General features: G+C 37.7%; 4 protein-coding genes across 4 annotated transcripts; all 4 read right to left on the bottom strand.

Moving 5' to 3' along the window:
• Positions 1-1,686: 1,686 nt before the first annotated feature.
• Positions 1,687-5,168, bottom strand: LOC147275239 (glycosyltransferase BC10-like). The gene is made up of 2 exons (XM_086227568.1): positions 4,569-5,168; positions 1,687-2,328 (listed from the first exon to the last, which is right to left on the bottom strand). The coding sequence occupies exons 1-2, from the start codon at positions 5,166-5,168 to the stop codon at positions 1,687-1,689; spliced, it is 1,242 nt and encodes a 413-aa protein (XP_086083694.1).
• Positions 5,169-6,466: 1,298 nt separating this feature from the next.
• On the bottom strand, positions 6,467-7,997 carry LOC147275238 (glycosyltransferase BC10-like). The gene is made up of 2 exons (XM_086257687.1): positions 7,443-7,997; positions 6,467-7,117 (listed from the first exon to the last, which is right to left on the bottom strand). The coding sequence occupies exons 1-2, from the start codon at positions 7,995-7,997 to the stop codon at positions 6,467-6,469; spliced, it is 1,206 nt and encodes a 401-aa protein (XP_086113813.1).
• Positions 7,998-8,843: 846 nt separating this feature from the next.
• LOC147275237 (uncharacterized) lies at positions 8,844-11,206 on the bottom strand. The gene is made up of 2 exons (XM_086257610.1): positions 10,834-11,206; positions 8,844-10,712 (listed from the first exon to the last, which is right to left on the bottom strand). Exons 1-2 carry the CDS (start codon positions 11,122-11,124, stop codon positions 9,312-9,314), a joined length of 1,692 nt encoding a protein of 563 aa, XP_086113736.1. The 5' UTR covers positions 11,125-11,206; the 3' UTR covers positions 8,844-9,311.
• Positions 11,207-12,776: 1,570 nt separating this feature from the next.
• DELTA-ADR (delta-adaptin) lies at positions 12,777-16,208 on the bottom strand. The gene has a single exon (XM_086257183.1). It carries the CDS (start codon positions 15,929-15,931, stop codon positions 13,004-13,006), a length of 2,928 nt encoding a protein of 975 aa, XP_086113309.1. The 5' UTR covers positions 15,932-16,208; the 3' UTR covers positions 12,777-13,003.
• Between the last annotated feature and the right edge of the window lie 5,094 nt (positions 16,209-21,302).

Raw genomic sequence — 21,302 nt, 5'->3', positions numbered from 1 at the left:
CCACCACTTTATTAAATGCATGCAACACACTTCTTGTACAGGGAAGCTACAAAATTGTATACAAACTCCACAATAGATATGGTGGTGACATTTTGGTAAGAATACACAGTGAGTGATGTGTATATTCCATTTTGGCCTAACCCATATTGAGGGCTTTCTTGATATCCTAGTCCCAGCAATGGTCTTTCTTTTTAGAGGAATGCCTAATTTGACTACTTTGGAGATATCGTTATATTCAGAAGCTAATGCAAGTAAAAGTCTTCTCTCTCTCTCTCTCTCTCTCTCTCTCTTTCTCTCTCTCTCTCTCTCTCTCTCTCTCTCATTTGTCATTTCTATGATCAGGGTTAATGAAATACCCTATTGTCCTGTCCTTTCTTTATACTTGGCAAATTATTGATTTCTTGTTATTTATTGTAATTTTCAATTGATTTGCTCGTTGTATTGTTGCCTTTCTAGGATTGTTCTGGTTTTGATATGGCATACTGGAAATCGCAAAACCTTGCTTTTATTCATAAGCTTGAGGAGGTGAGCATATGTTTGCCAAGTGGATCTAACGCAGTTGAGTTTGCAAGGTACATCCTTGAGCATGCTGAGAATTTGAAGAGAATGAGGATTGATTATTCACCCTGGGAGTCTAATTTTATAAGGGAAGTAAAAAAAAGCAAGAGCATTTCCAATGCCATAGTTGTGTTTGACGATTCAAAATATAAGGCATATGGTTTAAATTACTAGTGTATTGTTTCTAGTTGGGTTCTGAACAATCCCAGGGTGTATTGTTACTAGTGTAAAGCAAGAGCATATCTATGATTGTAAGTTAGTGTATTGTTTCTAGTTGGGTTCTGAACAACTACTTGGTCACTCGGTACTCTTTCTCACACGCTGGTAATTGTTGTACCTAGTTCCTTCATATAGTTGGGTAATTGAAATATTCCATTCTCTTGTCTATGAATCTGTATTTACATCTTTTGCCCACCACTTCACTTAGAATGGATGATTTCCAGACGCATGCACCTTTGAACACTCCCACTTCCACAATGATGACAAGAACTCACATACTTTGGCAGTGTTATTTCTAAGGCTTTTTATAAGATGGATGCAGAATAAAATTACTGTGTTCTTGACATTTTCATAGATTCATACAAGTATAGAATCAATGCAAAAGAACAATATTGATCCCCACCCCCAAAAAAAAAAAAACCGAAAAAACAGGGTAAAACCAATAATGCATTTTTCTGTAGGAAAACGTATATTGATATCAGTTTTTTAAACCTCATTTCAGAGCATGCTAAACCTTTCCAATCATTCGTTTTTCAAATTCAATTCCTTCTTGTGACACACTAATTCCTCTTTACACTCTACATTAAATGTAAAATGGGCCCGGTACCTGGCCCAATGCATATTGAGGCTTCGTTAAAAAGAGGATGGTACAATATAGCATGATGAAATTTTGAGTCACATCCTTAATAATATCACATTTATCTGGAATTCTGGACAAATCAACTTATACACCCTCCAATTAACAAACAATTTCTTTCTATCTTGACCAGTTGACCCTAATAATGTGCTTGGGTATTAAAGGTAAAAACAAAAAATTCAAAACCGATAATAAAAATCAGCCATAAACTTGATGAATTAGTTTACAGAGAAATGAATGGTCAACAAAATCAATCTTACTTTTAATAAAAATCAATTGAATTTCATGAGCTTTGGAGCAAACCTCAAGAGCCTATCCAAAGTGTTAGGCAAGAACTTCCTTGCAAACAAATGACACACATTGGTGCTCTTCCCATTGTACTCACACTTGGTCTCATGTCTCATCTTGTTCAAGAACTCAATGGTCACATCGGTTCTCTGAAACCTTGAGGGGTGGGGCCCACCCCTCGACCAGTCAACCCAAGTCAAAGTCCTGTTCGAATTCTTCTTCCAAAATCGGATGCTAACAAGAGTGGGCAAGTAGTGCTCATCGGAATAACATGAGGGTGTGCAGTACTTGATAAAAACTGGGAAGTACTTTGTGTCCGAAACCACTTCCAAAGCAATCTCACGGTCCACCTCGAACCACTGTGAGCCTTTGCGCCATTGTTGGAGCTTAATTTGTGGGCTCATTTTGGACTTGTATCGTTCTCGGCCCACTGGGCCTGGCAAGTCATAGGCCTCAACAAATGTTTTGGTGCTACCCATGAGATGGTCATAGATGACTTTGAAGTTGTGGAGTGGTATGCACGACTCTGAGAGCAGAACAAAACGTTGGTTGGAGAAGTCAAGTAAGGCATTGGCTAACAGCCGCCGTTCTGCTTCCACCATGTTAGGCTCACCCCATGTCACATTCTGCACCATTCAGCAAATTCAATTATAATTCAACAATATAACATGTCAGAGATCGACAATCTCTGAATCATATTATATATAGGACAAAAGAATAGCATAGTAATATACTATGCTTGTTGAGAGGACCAAGCCATGTATGAGCTTGAAATTAAATGCCTTAACATGGTTTTGGATCAATTGGCTGGCTTTCTCTCAAACAGGAGTATGATCTGTCACATTTTGCTATATCCCTACTTTTTGTTACTTCTTTACTACTTAAAGAAATAAATAAAGTGCACTTTTGCTTCCTTTCTTGGCTTCGATAATTGATACATGGCATGGCACATGCATGAGACAGACAGCAGTAAGACAGGAATGTAGAAAGGTGATGATGAAGAGAATTTTCTTCTAGTAACAAAAAGAGTAGAATCCAAGCAATGCATGAACAGTTTCAAACTAACACTATATTAAATGCATGCAACACAATTCTTGTACAGTATGATAATTCTGGCATGTAAAATTGTACACGGACGCTTAAAATGGTATACAGACTCAACAATAAAGATGGTGGTGACATTTTGGTTAGAATAAACAATGTTTGATTTGATTCCCTTTTGACTTAATTAACCCTTAATGATAATATTATGAAACTCATTTGATCATGTGGGAGAGTTGAGAAAAATTAATAGGAACATATATGGTCCTAAAAAAATAAAATTAGTAGAGTATAGCATTGTGAAATTAATATTTTTTAATTAAATGTCAATTTAAGACTAAGAGTTGTTCATGTTGCAAATGTGTATTTAAGAAAACTTCTAGGCACTATCTGTTTATTTTGGATCGAGAAGGGCATGGCATGTGTAAATTTTAGTGTTCCAGCATTACTATTGAGCAAAAGAATTTTATTAAAGATTTTGACCTTAAAAAATAAACAATCCCCAGCAATAATTTTATAAATGAGACGTGTAGGACCCAAAAATTGATTTGCTTGTTCATGCATTTGACTCTTTCAACATTTTCTTAACAAAACTAAGTATCTACATAAAGCTCATCACGACTTCATAATTTGTCTAGTTGTGCCCTATATGAATTCGTCAAAATCTCAGAGGCCCAATTTATATAGACAGGTTTTTCTAGGCCATGTTCTTCTGTCCAACCATTTCTGGACATGTACTAGTGAACACTTAGCAATCAACCATAAGACTATATGGAAAAGGTCTGCTTAATTAATTAGATTCCTCAATATATATAAATGAAAGTGAATCAAGTTCTGAAGTTAATGCACTGTGCCAACCTATATATAATGTTATAATAGTACTCTAATTACCTTGTATATATAGAGAAAGAATGTCAAAGGTTAATATATAATTTAATATTAATTATAATATTTGAGTTCCTTAAAAGATTAATGTAAAATGGTTTTGAAGAAAAGCTTATGTAAGGAAGAGTATGTTGCTTTTTATGGACAAACCTGGCATAATACAGAGATCACAGAGAATCAGAGATGCAGGCTAATAAAAAATGACAATTGGGTCGTTGAAGGCTAATTGTACAGCATTTATATAATGCAATAACACATTAAGCCAATAATGTCTATATTAAACAAGGGCATGAAATTCTCCACCGTATGAGGCGTACGTATTATGAGGCAATTGTATATGCCTGATGCCTCTTCAGCCTCGTCTATAATCTACATATGCATTTGACATCAACATCAAGCAAAATCAAAGTGTGAATGAATGATTACTTAATGTGAAAAAAAAGGGGAACTATTTTTTCTTTCTTCTTTTCAAATATAGAAAATGGACTAAGAATCAAAATAGTTGTGAAGCAAGTTCACTGAAAAGTTTTTTTTTTTTTTTTTAAAGGACTGTGTTGTTCAAATATAATTGGTGAGAAAAGTTAAAAACAGAGCAAATTAAGGCTACTAGTAACAAAAAATTAATGAACCATACATAACGCATTCCACTCCTTACCATCAGTTAACCAGAACCCACAAACGTTGGCTTTTGGGAAATAATTACAAAATTTAATTGATTTAATTAAGTATTTTATTAAAGACAAAATGCTACATTCACGTAAAGGCATGATGCTTGCCTGCTTGGTACTAATTTATATCAAATTAAAAAAAATAATTAACAGTAGTACTAGATGTAGAAGTAGCAGTACTAATTGATTAGACTAATGAATCAACATGAATGTTTAATGAAAAGGAAAGAAGAAAAATGAAATTGTGATATGAAATTGGACAATGGACTGACCTTACTTGGGACCCTTCTGCCAAAAAAGACAGAGTCTTGAGGCACTGTTTCATTGGAAGAAGGATTGGCATGGACATAGATAGAGTACAGTCCTTGATGGCCTTTGAAGAACAAGTCCCAGAGAGGAGCCAGAGTGAGAGACCCTCTTGTCAAAAACATGAATGCCACTTTTGGGGTCTGCTTGAAAGGCAAGCCACGCCTTCGAGGTACCATTGAAGCTCTCCACAGCAACTCTTGGTCGTCCATGTCGTGCAGAACATTAGGCGCCTTTGTGTATTCTCTTAACCCAATTGGCGGCGGCGGTGGTGGGACAGATGTGACTGATTTGGTTTGATTTGGAGTTACGATGATGGGTGGTGGCGGCGGCGGAAGCAGAGATGGTGGTGATGATGGTGATTTTGAAAGAGAAGAAATGTTGTTGATGATATTGGTTCTTGTGGTATATGTTAATTGGAAGGGGAAGTCTTTGAGGTAGAAACTGAAGGTGATGCCAAGGGCTAAACCAGAAGCAAAGATGAGGAAATTGGAGATGATGTTGTGGAGGTGCATTTGGGCATTCAGGAAAGGTGGTATGTGCTGCTGTTGCTGTTTATTCTTCATGGTTTTGAATTTGGAGGAGGGGAGGGTAGGCAGAAAGAGAAGAGAAGCTGATTGGTTTGGAATGTGTGAATGAATGGTTTTTAGAGAGACATTGAATTGCAAAGCTTCTAACAACTATTGGGCTGCTCTCTCCTTCCCTTATAACATTCTTAAATTGATCTCATCTCACCAGTAGTAGTGTTTTTATTTTATATTTTTGTAAACATGAAAGGTCATGGAACATTAAATTAACCAAATCTGAATGTATTAAATGTGTCATGAGTTGGGCTGTGGTATACTGGTATTAGTCAAGCTGTATGCGAATATGGATCCCATGAATCATGTGTGTAATAACGATCCATTAGGAAACTAAAATCTGGTCGATTAAGAAAGAGTTTTAAATGCTATTACTTTTGAAATTTTGGTGGAATTTACCAGATATTTTGTAATTCCCCGGACTGACAAACACGGTTTCCAAGTTTACCATTTGGGACACCTTCAAATCTTCAATCAAGTGAATCAATATAGGCACTGTTAAAGCTTTCTAACTTTGTTTCTTTCAAATTAATTCCCGATAATTTTGGTATTGTTCCCCACTAAAATAATTAATAAATAAATAATCCATTAAAACAAGAAGAAAAATGTCTTATATTTTATGAATTTAGAGTAATGTTGTTGAGACTTTTTCAACTGACCATATAAGGTGTCAATTAATCTGTGTACATGCAATCTCCATCAACACTGTAATCGAAATTAACAAATCAACTCACATCTCATATGTTCAGGTCTCAACAACATTACTCTTTATTAAAACAAGAGAGAATGTGACTCAAATTAAATATATATGAAAAATAATTCACTAGACATCATGGGGCTAGCTTGGCAAAGGCAACGTAAATAAAACCCATTGGGCCACACCGCACACTTATACAGGTAAGGTTGGAATTGGACGTTGTAACTAAATGGGTTTATTCTTATTTTAAAAGTAGAAATTGACCCAGTCCCAAATAACGTATGGCTTCACTCAAGCCCAAGGGTCGTGCTTGACAGCTTGAGTTGCCACAAGTTGAACACTAGTTGGGCTGCCCATACACTAATAATCACCAGGCAGTCACCACACACGGCAACCATAATAATACAATATAAAACCACAATTTTGCTAAATTAATCATGGTTACCAAATTTGTTTATCAAATATGAGTCGATACATGTTAATATCTTATTAAAAGTAAATAAAATTCAAAATGAATCTATATTCGATTAAATAAAACAGTCACATTATTGGATGAACAAATTTATCATATTGGTATAAGATTATATTAAGAAATGGAACCTAGCAACATGGGTGCAATTTGCAACAGGGGTCGCAGAGTCTCTGGCAGGAACTTCCTAGCAAATAAAAAGCACATAGAAGTGGTTGTATTACCATATTCACAAGTGCCATTAGTACCAAACCTTATTTGATTCAAAAACTCTTCTGAAACAGTCCTCCACCCAAATTTTCCAGGGTGCGGTCCACTCTTGGACCAATCAACCCAAGTAATGCTCCTATTTGAGTTGTCCTCGGGGCCAAGTATGTTCACCAAAGTAGGGATGTAATGCTCATCCATGTAACAAGGAGGACCGCAATGCTCTTTGAAAATGGGGTAGTACTTGTTGTCTGATACAATCTCAATTGCAACCCTGCGACTCACCTCAAACCATTGGGACCCTTTGCGCCAATCTGATATGTTAATTGTGGGTCCCATTTGGGGGTTGTATCTGCCACGACCAACCTTCCTTGGGTCATCATATGAACCCACAAAGCTCTCATTGGCATTCATGAGGTAGCTGTATATTGTGGTGAAGTTGAATAGTGGGATGCAAGTCTCAGACAGTAACACAAATCTCTCATTAGAGAAGTCAAGGAGGGCACTTGCTAGTAGGCGTCTCTCACCATCAATCATTGTTGGTTTTCCCCATTCAACTGCCTGCAATAATAAGGTGAAAAAAAGGTTAGATAAATTGGAAAAACAAAGATCATGCACAAAATAATTCATCCCTTCAATTAATGGAAGAAATATTCGGTCAACTTTTAAGTGTCTAGACGCAATTTTCTGTCATGCGTCCAAAAGCTCATTACAAGCATTTGAACACTCGATGTCACAGTTGATTAGTGACACACCCAAAATTAAATTAAATTAAGATGAGTGTATAAATGAAAAACAATTACACGAGAAAAAATATGTGGGCTTAGACAAATATTACAAGACTGAAATCATAAAAAATCAGAGTATACGTGAGAATTAAACCCACCTTGGATGGAATTGTTCTACCATAGAATACAGAATCTTCAAGCCATGAATCTACATAGGAAGGATGAGGGTGAACATATATGGTATAAAGTCCTTCATGGCCTTTAAAGAACATTTCCCATAGTGGTGCCAAAGGTATGGGTCCCTTTGTCAAGAACATGAAAGCAACTTTAGGCACATGGTTATATGGGAATTCTCTAATCCTTGGAATAAATGATGCCCTCCAAAACAACTCATGATCATCATCCATGTTGTGCACGAGAAGTGCCCCAATATCATCTGATGTAACATTACCGGAGTCTGGTAACGGGAGAGATGGTGGTGATGCTGGTTGTGGCAGCAACGGTGATGTTGATGTTGGTGGTGACAAGGGTGAAGAAGAGAATGCACTTAAAGTGGTTTGAAGTTTGAATGAGATGGTTTTGCAGTATAAACTGAGTACGACTCCAAGGGACAAACCAATAACAAAAAACCCAAGATGATAGGCATGGCTTAACTGTAGATAGGAACCCAAGAGCTTTGGAATTGGTTGAGATTTTCGGTGTTCAATGCCCATTTTTGGTTGAGATCGAGCAATAAAGGAGGTGTGAAGAGGTTAAGCTTAAGCAGAATAAGACCTTAGCTAGCTAGGTACTTAATCAACCTATAACGTACATTAACCAAACCTGGCACGCTTAATGCGAAAGTTAAGATGCCATGCATGTGTTTTGGTCCGACTTAGGGTTTCTCAAGTCGTTGACAATCGACACCTGTGATCTAGCACTCTACTTGAACTAGACCTTAAAGGATTGACATTTTATGCCCACTCTTCTACCACTTTGCGGGTCCATGTGTAAATTTGAGATGCTACTTTGACTACAAGTTGTTGTAAATAAATTGGTAAACGTGACAAGTACGTTTAATTACTAAACAAATGTCACCAAGTTGGTATGAGCTAGCTCCTAGTCCTAGGTTTGGGACCACAATGATGGAAAAAAATAAGCATTAACAATGATTCCATGTTCTTTCTTGGATAGATGAAGTACACTCTACACCTTAGGCATAATTGTTCAACCTTCAAAATTGAATTTTGAAGAAGAAAAAAGAGGTTGATACATACGAAATACAAGTGCCTTTAGAAGAATATCAAAAGCCAAGTTCATAGTAGAAACCAAACCCAAAGGGTCATTCCTCTGGGAAGCATACTCTTGTTAGGCAACCCTACAACTAAGGCCAATCTAATCACTAGATGGCTTAGTGGGTTCGGGTACAAAACGATTAGAATGGCCTTAGTTGTATTGTGTCTACCATCTAGTGAATATGATTGGGTTTCTGACCACGGCTGTTAATGTCTTGGACCAAAGACTCAAACAGCAGTCCCGAACACATAATAGAGAAGATAAAGAATGACTAGAAAAAAAAAAAAAAAAAATCAGAACATCCATCTATAGATTTCCTCAAATTGTATACAACGTTGGTTTCCACTAAGAAAGTCATCTCAGACTAAGTAATAGATCTCTAACATAACAGCTGCCTATCCCCCAAAGAACAAAAAAAAAAAAAAAAACAGCTGCCTAATCTTCAGCAACTCTCCTCCCCAACGGGCCATGGAATTTTTTGCACCTTAACTGATGAGTTTCCAGGTATGTGAAAGCCCTTGCAATTTTTTGCACCTTGGTAGAGATTATTACTTAGTCTCAGCAATCTATTTTCTTTTCTTCTCCTTCATTTTCACCAGCTGATAGTGTTATACAAATTGCAGCTGTCTCTACAAAATGCTATACATGATGCAGGAGGTTCTACTTGTTCATCACCTTGATGTCCTTGAAGGTCATTGACTTCATTTACATGCTCTTCACCTTCTCTCCCAAATGCCCATTCTGATAAGACTTTAATCAAGAAATTCAGTTGGCTGATTTTCAAAAGCAGTACAAATAAATGCACCTAGATCTTTCTTTAACAGGGAAGCTTCTTTCTTAGCTTCACGGTACTCCTTAAGAGCAAGACAATATGAACAGAAGGGGCAGTGAAAGTTACCCTTCTCATAAGAAATGAATTCGGAACCCAGGCAGTTTTCATGAAAAACCAAAGGGCAATCACTGGTAGTACAAATCAACAACTGGCCACCTTCATTACACTTAATACAAAGATTTTGCTCTGTCCAATTAGTTGTAGCTGATGAATCACCATTTAATGTACATTGAGAGCTCAAGAAATCATGCTTCTTCATGGCAACATCAGTTTTCTCATTACAGAACCCGTTACTATCACTTGACTCAGAATGACAATCCATGAGCTCTTCGACTACATCAGCAATGGTCTTCTGTTGGGATCCGTCTGCAGATGCAGGAGGTGCTACTTTACTATGAGAATTAAGCTCACTGTTACAATCAGAATCTTTAGTAGAAACCTTATGTTGTGTTTCACCTGGAGGAGCAGAACCTGATGTTGTTGGTTCAGGACGATGCTCACTATCATATTTGCCTTCATCAACAATGCGCTTCTGTTGGGGTCCATCTGCTGATGCAGGATGCAGTACTTTACTATTAGAATCATTCACATTGTTACCATCAGATTCTTTAGCAGGAACCTTATGCTGGGTTTCATCTGGATGAGCAACACCTGATGTTCTTGGTTCAGCATGAAGCTCACTATCACCTTTGGCTTCATCACCACAAGGATTTTCTAACTGATTCTTATGGACTGCATTGTCATAATGACCATCCTCTAAGACCCTGCTTTCCTCCATCACTCCCATCTGATTTTCTGCCAAGTCAGATCTTTCACTCTCAGAAACCGGAATATCTCTTTCAGATGAATCTTCCAACAGTTCTCTTCCAGGTAAAGGAATTTGTTTCTGTTCTACAGACTGTAACACATAAGAGGCGTCCCATTTCATCTTCTTGGCATTTACATGCGAATCATCAGAATCACTTATATTTGCATCCATGTTTTCATGTTCTCCAGCCTCCATTTTTTCGGTATCCACAGCAATCCTATCTCTCTTGGCAGGCAATACATTTGAATCCATCTTTGGAGCATTAGAGCAGCTCCCATTGGGCCTCCCATTATTATCACCCACAGGAACTCTATCAGTACCACCGTCCCTAACAGATGTTAATCCGCTCTTTCCTATCAAGAAATCAGCATATGGATGGGTACCATCCAGAATGGAATCTTTAAGCTGCTTTAAAGCACATTTAGGCATAGAAGCTCTTTTGTGCATAATAAAGGGTTCAATATCCCACTTCATCAATCCCACTCCGCCCATTCTCAAATCAGATTCTAGGGTCTGTCAACAGAAATATTCGAACTTTAATGCTTAACACTTCACATATTTCTAACTCTAAGAATCATATAAACATAAATTACTATAATATAAAGCCAAAAATGGGGTGGATTTTGAATTTTACCTCATTCATAATGCGTTGGAGAACATCTTCGCAACGTTCAGAGAAATCGAAGCGGACTTTTGAATGGTGGGCAGAAGGAAGAGGAACATCACCGGCGATCCCATCAAATAAATCCTCCAAACATCTCAAAGCGACCCTTTCCTTTACATTCTTCTCCAAATCATTGGGCAAGTCTGGAGCCATCTCAATCAAATCACGTAAAAGAGAAACCTCAACTTCTTTAAAGCCGGCCAGAGCTTCGATAACCCAACCGCAAGCAATGGCTGCATCTTTTGCAGTCATCTCGTCCATGGCAAACCCTTGGCTTGCACAGTTACACAGAAGAACAGGAGTAAAGTAAGATTTTTTTTTTTTGGTCGAAAAAGTTAGATACTTTTTGTATGAGAACTTGTTGTGGATTCGAAGAGTGATGGCTTCTTTATACTTCGGTTAGTTTTAGGTGGTATTCAGACCACCAAATGTGCTGAGTTGACCATCCCTTTAAATTTTTACCTATTTTTGCCCATTTTGTCCCTGCATAAAAAAAAATTCACCCCTCCAATTTTGGCCGGCCACCACTCCCAGCCCTCCCCGCCGCCGGCGCGACCCACCCAGCCCTCCCCGCTGCCTGCGCGACCTGCGCGACCCGCCCAGCCCTCCCCGCCGCCCGATCTCCCTTCTCTCTCTCTCTTCCCTTTCTCTGCCATCTTCTCTCTCTCCCCTCTGTCTGCCTTCCTCCCTCACCGGACCAGCATGGGTGGCCGGCGCGACTCCCGATCTGGAGGTCTATGGGGTCGCGCCGGCCACCCATGGTGGTCCGGTGAGGGAGGAAGGCAGACAGAGGGGAGAGAGAGAAGATGGCAGAGAGAGGGAAGAGAGAGAGAGAAGGGAGATCGGGCGGCGGGGAGGGCTGGGTGGGTCGTGCCGGCGGCAGGGAGGGCTGGGAGTGGTGGCCAGCCAAAATTGGAGGGGTGAGTTTTTTTTTTATGCAGGGGCAAAATGGGCAAAAATGGGTAAAAATTTAAGAGGGTGGTCAACTCAACACATTTGAGTGGTCTGAATAGCCCCCCTTTAGTTTTATTCGGAATATACAAACACTGTGTGGGCCATAGGCCAGGTCTTATGTGTTTGTGGGCTAGAAGCAGTGGGCCGGCCCAAGTTAGTACTTTTTGTTGGGACTTTTTTATTTGGTAAAAACTTTTTGTTGGGACTTTAGCAACCCATGTAATCCAAAAAATAAGGAGAAATAAGAGATGGTGGAATAGGAGGTAAATTAGTAGGGTACTTTAATTAGAAGTCTTTTAAGAAAGAAAGTTAAGTCAAACTCCAACCGGTCTAAAACTTAAATAGAAATCCAAACTGTCTACCGAGCGCTCGGCATCGCATCTATAAGCAAAAAAGAAAGATGCATCTACATGCACTGAGGGCTTAGTAGTGTATTATTTCTATTCTATGTCCGCATACATGGATATATTAGACTGGAACCTAATTTTTATTTGTCTGGGTATCTAGTTAAAAATGTTTCAAAAACTGAATTTACGAGTAATTTATTAAAATTAGTAATATGAAAATGTGTCCACTAATGTCTCCCTATAATATTTTAAAGGGAACCTATCTTGTTAGGAATTGTTCACCACAAGTAACGTGGGATGTGAGTGCCCACGTTCCTTATGTATTTGAATTCCGAACCAGAGAAAACCTCATCATATTAGACAGAGAGAGAAGCAAATAGATGTTGGAGAATATTGAAAGCCAACAAGATGAAACACCATATGGGGCTTAGGAGTTAGTGTCGGTTTAGCAGAGGCACAACGCGAAGACAGGTTAAAACACGAAGACGAGTTAAAAGTTCATTGTCATTCAGCTACAAATACCATAGTAAAGACCCAGATTTATAACTCTTAAATCATACCTTCAATCTCAAATTGCTTAATACTCAAAACATAATTAGAAAGAAATTCAAGAATTGAGTACTTAAATAATGGGAGGAACACTTTCATAGACAACCTCAAACCTCACAATTTTATAGCTTCAATTTCTCGCTTTGTTTTTGCAGCCACAAACCATGATGAAAAAGAACAGAACAAAATGTATAACATCTACAGAAAGAACTAAGCTTAGCAATCAAAATGTATGCCCAGCAAGTTTTGTAACAGATGATGACAAATAAACAAATCCAAACCTTCTAACACTATAAAAGAAAATCTGGAATGACTGGTGTTTGTGAAACCACACTTAAGGGCACCTCTGCTCGTTGTCGAGCTTTGTACCTACCACTATGGCTACTTTTTTGCTTCCCTTTCTGACCATTTTCTTCTCTATCATCTTCATTCTTCCCAGGGCTTCTGTGTCTTCGCCCTTTGCCATGAGTACGGTGTTTGCTTTTTCGTAAACTTGGGTTTCCTTGGTCTTGTTTTTCAACACCACCCAAATTTTCTTTAGATTCATTGGTAGAATCAACACTTAGTTTCTCCTTCCCTTTTCTCTTAGTTGATGACTTTGTAGATACTTTACTTTGAGATGAAGTGGGTTTGGTGTCACTGCCTAAGAGAACATCTCGAACAGTACCAGACAGCAAATCTTCCTTTGGATGAGGGCTGGCTGCAATAGGTACTTGATCTCCATCTAATTTCACCACCATAGGCCTAGGCTTTGCATGGTTTGGCTTTTTCTTTGGAACAAGTAATTGCTCTGTAAGCTTAACTAGATCTTCATCTTCAACACTAGGATTAGCCTGTAACTGAAGGTCATTGGCAGGTGGATAATCACCGTCTTTCTTCTCTGAAGGAAGATAATATAACCCATGCTGCTTACGGTGTTCCGCAAGCAGAGATGTGGATTCAATTGATGGTTCTGGCTCTTCTTTGTTCTGAAGGATAGGGATAGAAAAACCAGTCCTATCCTCATAATGAGCACTTCCAAGAGAAAATGAATTTAATGAAGGTAGTTGAAAGGCACCACAGATTGTTTCCAAGTCTTCAAGATTCTCCATAAGAACTAACCCATCTGGTACTGGAACTCTTTCTTGAGCACTGACTGAGACAGGACCTAGATCATTTGAAAAGGCATCATACATCAATTTGATGATTTTGGATGCTTCTGCTTCTCCTCTTTCCAAACTTTCTTCCTTCTGAACTGTAAAATCAGGAATTTCTCGCTTAATCAACTCAATGAAACAAAGTATATTTCGTGCTCTCTCTAGTATTTCTACATCAAAGCTTCCTGTTAGTGGAACCACAGCCGATTCAACTCGATTTAAAAGGTTTATGATAGATTCATGAGTGAAACTGTCCTTAAATGAAGCAGATGCAGATGCCTGCCCATGGGTAGAAGTTTCCTCCTCACCATATTCTACAGAAAGGCCTTCAAATGATTGATTTAAAACCCTTGGGTTGAATCCTTCATCCTGTTTGCAATGCACAGGAGTATCACAAGATGCCAAATCAGAACTCTCTGAGGTATCCCGTTCAGAGACCAATCCTTGAACATCTGGCACCAATTTATCACAACATAAGGAGGAAGCAGCACTTCCCCTCTGCCAAAGGTATGAATTTAGACAAAAGATTAAAACTTTGAAAGCAGACTGCACATAAACTGCTCTTATCAATGGTGGCAAAAGAGCTGTACGAGGCTGTAATAGTGCCTCCATGAGTTCAAATGGGTTTATCGAGAACTCAACATATTCCCCTGACAACCAAGCAGCAGCTGACAATATCCTGTGTAAGAAAGGATTACCAAGTAATGCAGGATCAATCAGCAGATCGCGACTGACCCGAACAAGCTCTGGTCTAACATCCTTAACCCTAACACCAATATCAACAAGCTGCTTTTCAATTTCTTCCCCTTTCTGGCAATGCAGGATCCTCGACATTTCTCCCAGAAGTGCTACATACCAATCAAAGTCGATAATAATCTCATATACATTTCTACAGCACGTCGATAAAATGGAACCCAGGATCTCATTGCAAAACTCCGGGTCAGATTTAAGGGCATAATTGACCAAAACTCTGGAAATTTCAGCCACATTACTCTCAGACACCATTGCCATAACGAGACGCAAAGACTCCAGCTTAATATTTGGATCCACATCGCTCAAAGACTTAATCACAACCTCCTTATTCTCCAACACTGCCCACAAGTGCTTTGTTGAAACAATTGAAAGCGCTTGCAATCCGAGATACTTAAGATTCGGATCATCATCAACCAACATTTCCCGAATCTTCACAACGACAAGCTTCACTGCAGATTCATAATCACTCAAACTGCTCACCACAGTCCTAATACACTCGAACAACAAAGATTTGGCCCCGGTCCTCCGGATATGCTCACAAATCGGCTCAACTACCCTCTTAGCCAACCTGGGCTCTAAAGGAGCCAACTTGGCAAATATCTTCAACACCTTAATCAAAACCCAATTGTTCTTGGAATCAACCAAGATCCTATAAAACTCAGGTGCCAATGGAAGATACGATCTGGGTTCTCTTAAAGCAAGCTCACAAAACACCCCAACGGCTACAGACACTACCTGCGAGTCCGAACTCTCTAAATTTTCAACCAAACGCTTAAAACAGACCCTTACAGCATCTGGGTATTTGTCAAACACCCTCAAAATCACACCGATCGCTTTCTTTCTAACAAAAACCTTACTACTAGATAGCAAGGTGAAAATCTCAGGGGTCAAATCTCTAGCAAGATCTACAGTAGCAATTCTGGAAAGGCATTCAAGTGCTAAGCTTACCTCGAGCTCGTTGGTGCTAGTGAGGTCCTTGCGGAGCTGGTTGGTGATGAGAACGAGGACGGGGGTGGAATCGTTAAAGGAGTGGGAAGCAGCGTGGTAGGCAATGATCTTGTGGGAGAAGCGAGTGGAGGAGAGGAGCTCGACGACATGGAAGGAGGCGAACGACATGTCGTAGAAGTGGAGGGAGGAGAGGTAGGTGAGTTTGTGGAGGGCGGTGGCTTTGATGTCGGGGTCGGTGGACTTGACCTCGCGGCGGATTTCGTCTAAGGCTTTGGAGAGGAAGGCGGACTCGCCGACGAGTTGGAGGCGGAGGCCTTTGATTAGGTCCTCCAGTGTGCGTTGGAAGAGGGTGTCCATGAGAGACGAGCCTGAGCTTGCCATGTATGGGTTTTGGATTGGTTTTGAAGAACCCAAATGAATGAATTCAATGAGATGAAGAAGAAGAAGAAGATGATGATGATGATGGAAAATGGTGCTTTGGGGTTAATGGGTTTGCTTGAATTTCATTGCTTTGCTCAGCAGTGAGCCCTGAATTGAGAATTGGGATCTTGGGAATTAGATTGGGATTTTTGGTAAATTGGCGCTGCCATACTCTGTACTCTGTAGTGTGAGAATGTTATGGAAAGCCAGAAAGGTCATGGGCCATGGCTTTGGGGCATCTGCCATAACTCGATCTTGTTGTACACAGTAGTTACACACTTGAATCTTGATAAATAATTAAAAAAACAAAAATCAGATCTTATTTTCAAAAAAACGACGTCGTTTTTGGAGTGGTGTTTAAAAACGCAGCGTATAAACTGTAAAACCCAGCCCCAAATTGATTTTCCCTCTAAGATTGCCCTAAACGGCTAAACCAAACCCAGCTCTCGTCTTTTATTTTTTTGGTAAGAAGCTCTCGTCTTTGGTTATATTGTATTGTTATTTGTTACACACTGCTGGTGATGGCAAAAGCTTCATTAACCAGTAGTCCTTGTGATTCCAAATGCCATTTTATTTTCCTTAGTTTTTTCAGCTTTACAATTGAATGATCAAATAAACAGGATTTTAGTAGCACCAATGTGAATAGGTGGATTTTGGTTGTGTTCATCATGGCAAAATGATATAGTGGAACATGTTTCAAGATCAAGAGGCAAGCATTTTTGACAGAAGAAAATGACTAGGAGAACATATTACTTTTCATGAGTTGTGAAGACTGAAGAGCAGATAAAAGTGGAAGAGGGCATATACTTTGATGGAATTTAGGCCATGATAGATTTGGAAGATGAATCTGTTAGCAATAGCAAATGTTATCTTATCATTGTTGGAAAATGAAAGAGATGGGAATGGTACTGGGTATAGTGGGCAGACAAACTAGTTTGTATCACCACCTTGGTGCAATCTGACTGTAAAGTAGTCCAGGTAATTGAAATTGACACCCTGTGAGCTGCAACACTGGTCATTGAGACAGATATATATAATATGAAAGAAAAAGAAATTATTTGAAATTTTAATTGATAAAATTCATTCATTCATGGCCCTAAGTGTTCAATTATTGTACAGGGAGCAAAGCATATCTAAACTGGCGGTGAAAAAGAGTTTCTGTAGAGTATAGTTTCTAAGTTTCCAACATAATGACAGTTATAATGACGATATTTCGTAGTATATATTATATATTCTTGTTCCTGCAGATTAGGTGGGGGTGATTCTTCTTTTTAAAAAAAAAAGATAACAAGAAGAAAGAAAGAAAGAAACCAATCTTTTAGCTTCTTTCTTTTTTAGATTTCATAAATAAAGTATCACTATAAACATGGGATTCTGTCTTTGCACATCAAAGTACTTTAGGTTGAGCCTAACCAATGGCAAATTGGCAACCATAGCCCAAACCAACCTACCATTTGAAAAGACCTGACCTAGTAGTTACTCACTTACTTGTGGTGGTGGAGTAAAAGGGAGAGTTTGCCTCACTTTGGGTCACATGAGTGATGAGTGGGGTTAAATCAGACTTTCACCTGCTCACACAGTGAATTAAAAAGAAGGGTCCTGTGACACAAATGGGTCACCTGAGTGGGCATTCATCCTCCATCTGCTTCCCCAAAGTATGATTCACTGTGGTTCATATAATCATATGCATTGCTTAGTCACTTGCACAAGAGAGAAAAGAGAAGAGTCCATTAAAGTGCTTGGCACGCTGAGATTTCACACACAAGATCTTAGCACAGCATACCTTGTGATCTACCAGAAAATTATCACAATCATATCACAGCAAAATATATTGCTGCCAACAAATAAAGTTGTTAGTTAACAAAATTCAGAGCACAAGTTGATGTGTACCACCATTTTATCTGATACTCATATTAACTTATTTTGTCCCTATTTTCCAACAACTAAAGGGATCTGTTTCTTCAAAATCTCTTTTCTGCAACATAAATAAACCAGATGAGATGGTGGTTATGCATAAATGGCTCAACTGAGCCATTGATTTGCTTCACAAGCTGCACTCTCTTCTGTACGATAGTTAAAGGCAATTAAGTGGGGCTAGCTACTACTTCATGGGATCATATCAAAATTGTTTTTGTAACTCCACATTAATATTTGCCCTTCCATTTCATAAAAAGCATGAACCATGCATGTTTTAACTTTAAAAGTCACTATCATAAATCATTGTGCCTACTATTGTGTGCATAGTAATCCCAAATCACAGATATCAATCATTAATTCCTTAAAAGCTTCTGCAGTAATTAAATAATTAAACCAACTAATTGTATCCATGCTTTGGATAATTAACCATTAAACATTCAAGAAGGCTGCTTCTCAATATAATTACAGCAAAGCTAGTGCAGCTGAAAAATTCCTATTCAGAATCTTCACTTTCCCCTGTTTTTGTATCTTATTATCTGCCATTGGAATCACAGGTACTTACTTTATCACACTATAGGACAAAGAATTATAAAAAGGGAGTCTTTGAGGCCCGAGTTGCCATGAATATTGAATGGAAAAAACTATAAACTTTAATATCAATCAACCAACACCATCATACATCTATTGTTGGTATATGGCCGTGCTTGAGTTGATTCCAGTTGTTGTATATATAACTAGTAACCACACTGCAGTCCATGGTTGACCTATCAAACATGCTATTAATCATTTTTTTTTTCACTTTCTAAAAATAGCAAACTTTGATTATATATAATAAGGTGCATACCAAACTCAATTACAAAGCTCAAAACTGTCACCACAAAAATAAACAAATTAACAGTAACTGAGCAGAAAACTACAAAACACAACAACAGAAGCTATTAAACAACTTGGATTGGTTCATGGATGAATTATTACTAATTTGTGGGCTTGGGACACCTTTGATGTTTGGTGTAAAAGTAACGTGATAGAAATTGATTGTACATGTTATACAACATTGATTGCGAAAGTGGGTCTGCAATATCTTTGTACATAAGAAAGTGCTGAAAGGGAAGGCCAGGAAAGCAAGATAGTTGCAAAAGTGGGGAGGGAAATGAACTTATTAAACATAAAGAAGGATTAAAGTTTAAGATTCGATAATGAGGGATTCATTGATAAAGAGTCTCCAACTAATTAAAGAGGGGATTTTTTTTAATGGAACTGATTAAGGTTAGTAGTGGATTGCAGAGGAGCTGGTTATATCCGAAGTGGTGGCTGCAGATACTGAAGCTCATGAATGGCATGCACCTTTGCAGTTTAGACTCAAATTGATCTAATTAGTAAGTCAATATAATAATATTGTGTTTCAATCATCCCACCAACTCCTGAAAACGGTTTCTTCCTTCCTTTTCTTAACAAGAAGCAACTTCAAATCTCTCCAATTGATCTTAGTTTGTTGTTTAGTGGGCCAATTACCATCCTAAATGTTTTTTTTTTTTTTTTTTCTGCTGAAACAAATAAAGAAACAACAGTGTGCTGGACTGCTGGGTTGTGGACTACAAAACTATATTGAAATATATAAAAAATAGAAAAAAAAAAGTAGGGGAATATGTATTCTGATGGAGGAGGGGGATCCTATAACGAGGAAAATTGCAATGTGTTAGACTTTAGGTCCATACTCCATACTAAATTGTTATTCTTTGACAAATAAAAAAATAATAATTATACGTCTAGCATGAAATTAAATTTCAAAAATTTCTCGAAATTTTCATTTTTTTGACATTTTGAAATATTACTGAATCAAAATTTTATTAAAAATTTTAATTGTTTTAGTGTAAATTTTCAACGAAATCGAAATTCTTTTGAAACTTCTTTCAAAATTTTTCATATTTTTAAACCCTCAAATTTTTTTGAAATTCAAAATTTAATTCCATAATATTTCTCTCAATTTTATTTCAAGCAGTACAACCGTACAAATTCCAGCCACCTGTCTAAATAAAAAAGTAATAATGGTTTAGGTCTAACCGTCTAAGAAGGCAAGAATCATCTTGATTTTCAAAGCAAGGCAATGACTTTTGGGGCTCCGAGTAGGAATGTGGTGCTCCAAAGACAAAACTGAGGTGTACTTGTGAGGGCATGGGCTGGCACGTGCCTACTCAACCAGGGCACAATCGGCACGCGCACCTTGTGTGCCCCTAAATGCCATCAACCTTAATTTTCGGTCATCAATGTCTTTCGACTCTTTCCTTTTCGTTTGTTTAATCCCAACCATCCCGATAATGACTCATTTTAATTATTTAATTATTTAATTATTTTTGCTTTCGCATCACAGGTTCACAACACAACAATACAACATGGTGTTCCCATCCCCTTCTCATTTCTCAAGTTGACGGGGACTTTTTTATATAAGAGAACCACCATCAGTCAATTTTATGAATAAATTATTTGATAGAAAATAAATGATAAATAATGTGCAAATTAATTATAATAACAGGTTTATATGACTATTCTCATCTTTGTTACTTGTTTTGGCTTTTCAACAACTCTTTTTTTTTTTTTTTTAGGCTTTTCAACAACTCTTAGAATCATTAGGTGCACATTGCATGTTGGTTTTGAATGTCAACATTGACACATTAATATGATGATAATTTTCGACATTTTTTGTTTCGTTTAATTTTCTAAGTAAATTCCAGTTGAGCATTGGGTTAGAATTATTCAAGAGATACCATAATTATATTGCATTAATTAATAATGGATAATATTATGAAACCAAACGCTTCATACCTTGGCAAAAAAATATTGTTCCAAGCTTATTATATAATGTTTTATTTTGCCTTTGCATTCTTAATTTTTCAATACATACGATAGACAATACGGTTGAGCCACTTCCTCTCTCTTCCACCTATCTAACTAGTTTTGTTGATTTGTAAAATAATTATAAGAATCAATAAGAATTAAGAACACATAGCAATTATTTTTTTAAATGATGTGATGAAAGAGATAAACACATGAAATATATAAACCATCGCATGTAAATTTTTTTATAAAAAATTAGTAAAACATAAGAAATACTTGTTACCGAGTTGTTTAGGCTTGAGTAATAAATGAGTTTAGCCACTTGTTCCTAACCATACATGAACATATGTACAAGCGTATTGATCTCCTATTGATTTAGACAAAAAAACAAAACAAAATCTCCTATTGATAAAAAAAGGAGAAGCTTATTAGTTATTAGAGTTAATTACACTTACATTCTCTGAGGTTTATTGTCTTTTCATATACACTCTTTGAGATTTCAAAAATTACACATACACTATTTGAGATTTCAAAATTATTGCATATAACCCCCTACAAGAGAAAAAAAAATAAATAAAAAATA

Source organism: Dryas octopetala, chromosome 9, assembly GCF_963921425.1.
Source record: "Dryas octopetala chromosome 9, drDryOcto1.1, whole genome shotgun sequence".
Lineage (NCBI taxonomy): Eukaryota > Viridiplantae > Streptophyta > Magnoliopsida > Rosales > Rosaceae > Dryas > Dryas octopetala.
Note: the sequence above shows the minus strand (reverse complement) of the source record. Positions and strands in the feature narration are given on the sequence as shown.

What these genes read in the sequence shown, in the direction of transcription:
- DELTA-ADR (XM_086257183.1), bottom strand. Translation starts at nt 15,931, where the DNA reads ATGGCAAGCTCAGGCTCGTCTCTCATGGACACCCTCTTCCAACGCACA.
- LOC147275238 (XM_086257687.1), bottom strand. Translation starts at nt 7,997, where the DNA reads ATGGGCATTGAACACCGAAAATCTCAACCAATTCCAAAGCTCTTGGGT. An exon ending in GTAGAACAATTCCATCCAAG is followed by an intron (nt 7,118 to 7,442) that starts GTGGGTTTAATT and finishes TTATTATTGCAG; the next exon opens with GCAGTTGAATGGGGAAAACC.
- LOC147275237 (XM_086257610.1), bottom strand. Translation starts at nt 11,124, where the DNA reads ATGGACGAGATGACTGCAAAAGATGCAGCCATTGCTTGCGGTTGGGTT. An exon ending in TCCAACGCATTATGAATGAG is followed by an intron (nt 10,713 to 10,833) that starts GTAAAATTCAAA and finishes TTCTGTTGACAG; the next exon opens with ACCCTAGAATCTGATTTGAG.
- LOC147275239 (XM_086227568.1), bottom strand. Translation starts at nt 5,168, where the DNA reads ATGAAGAATAAACAGCAACAGCAGCACATACCACCTTTCCTGAATGCC. An exon ending in GCAGAAGGGTCCCAAGTAAG is followed by an intron (nt 2,329 to 4,568) that starts GTCAGTCCATTG and finishes TGAATGGTGCAG; the next exon opens with AATGTGACATGGGGTGAGCC.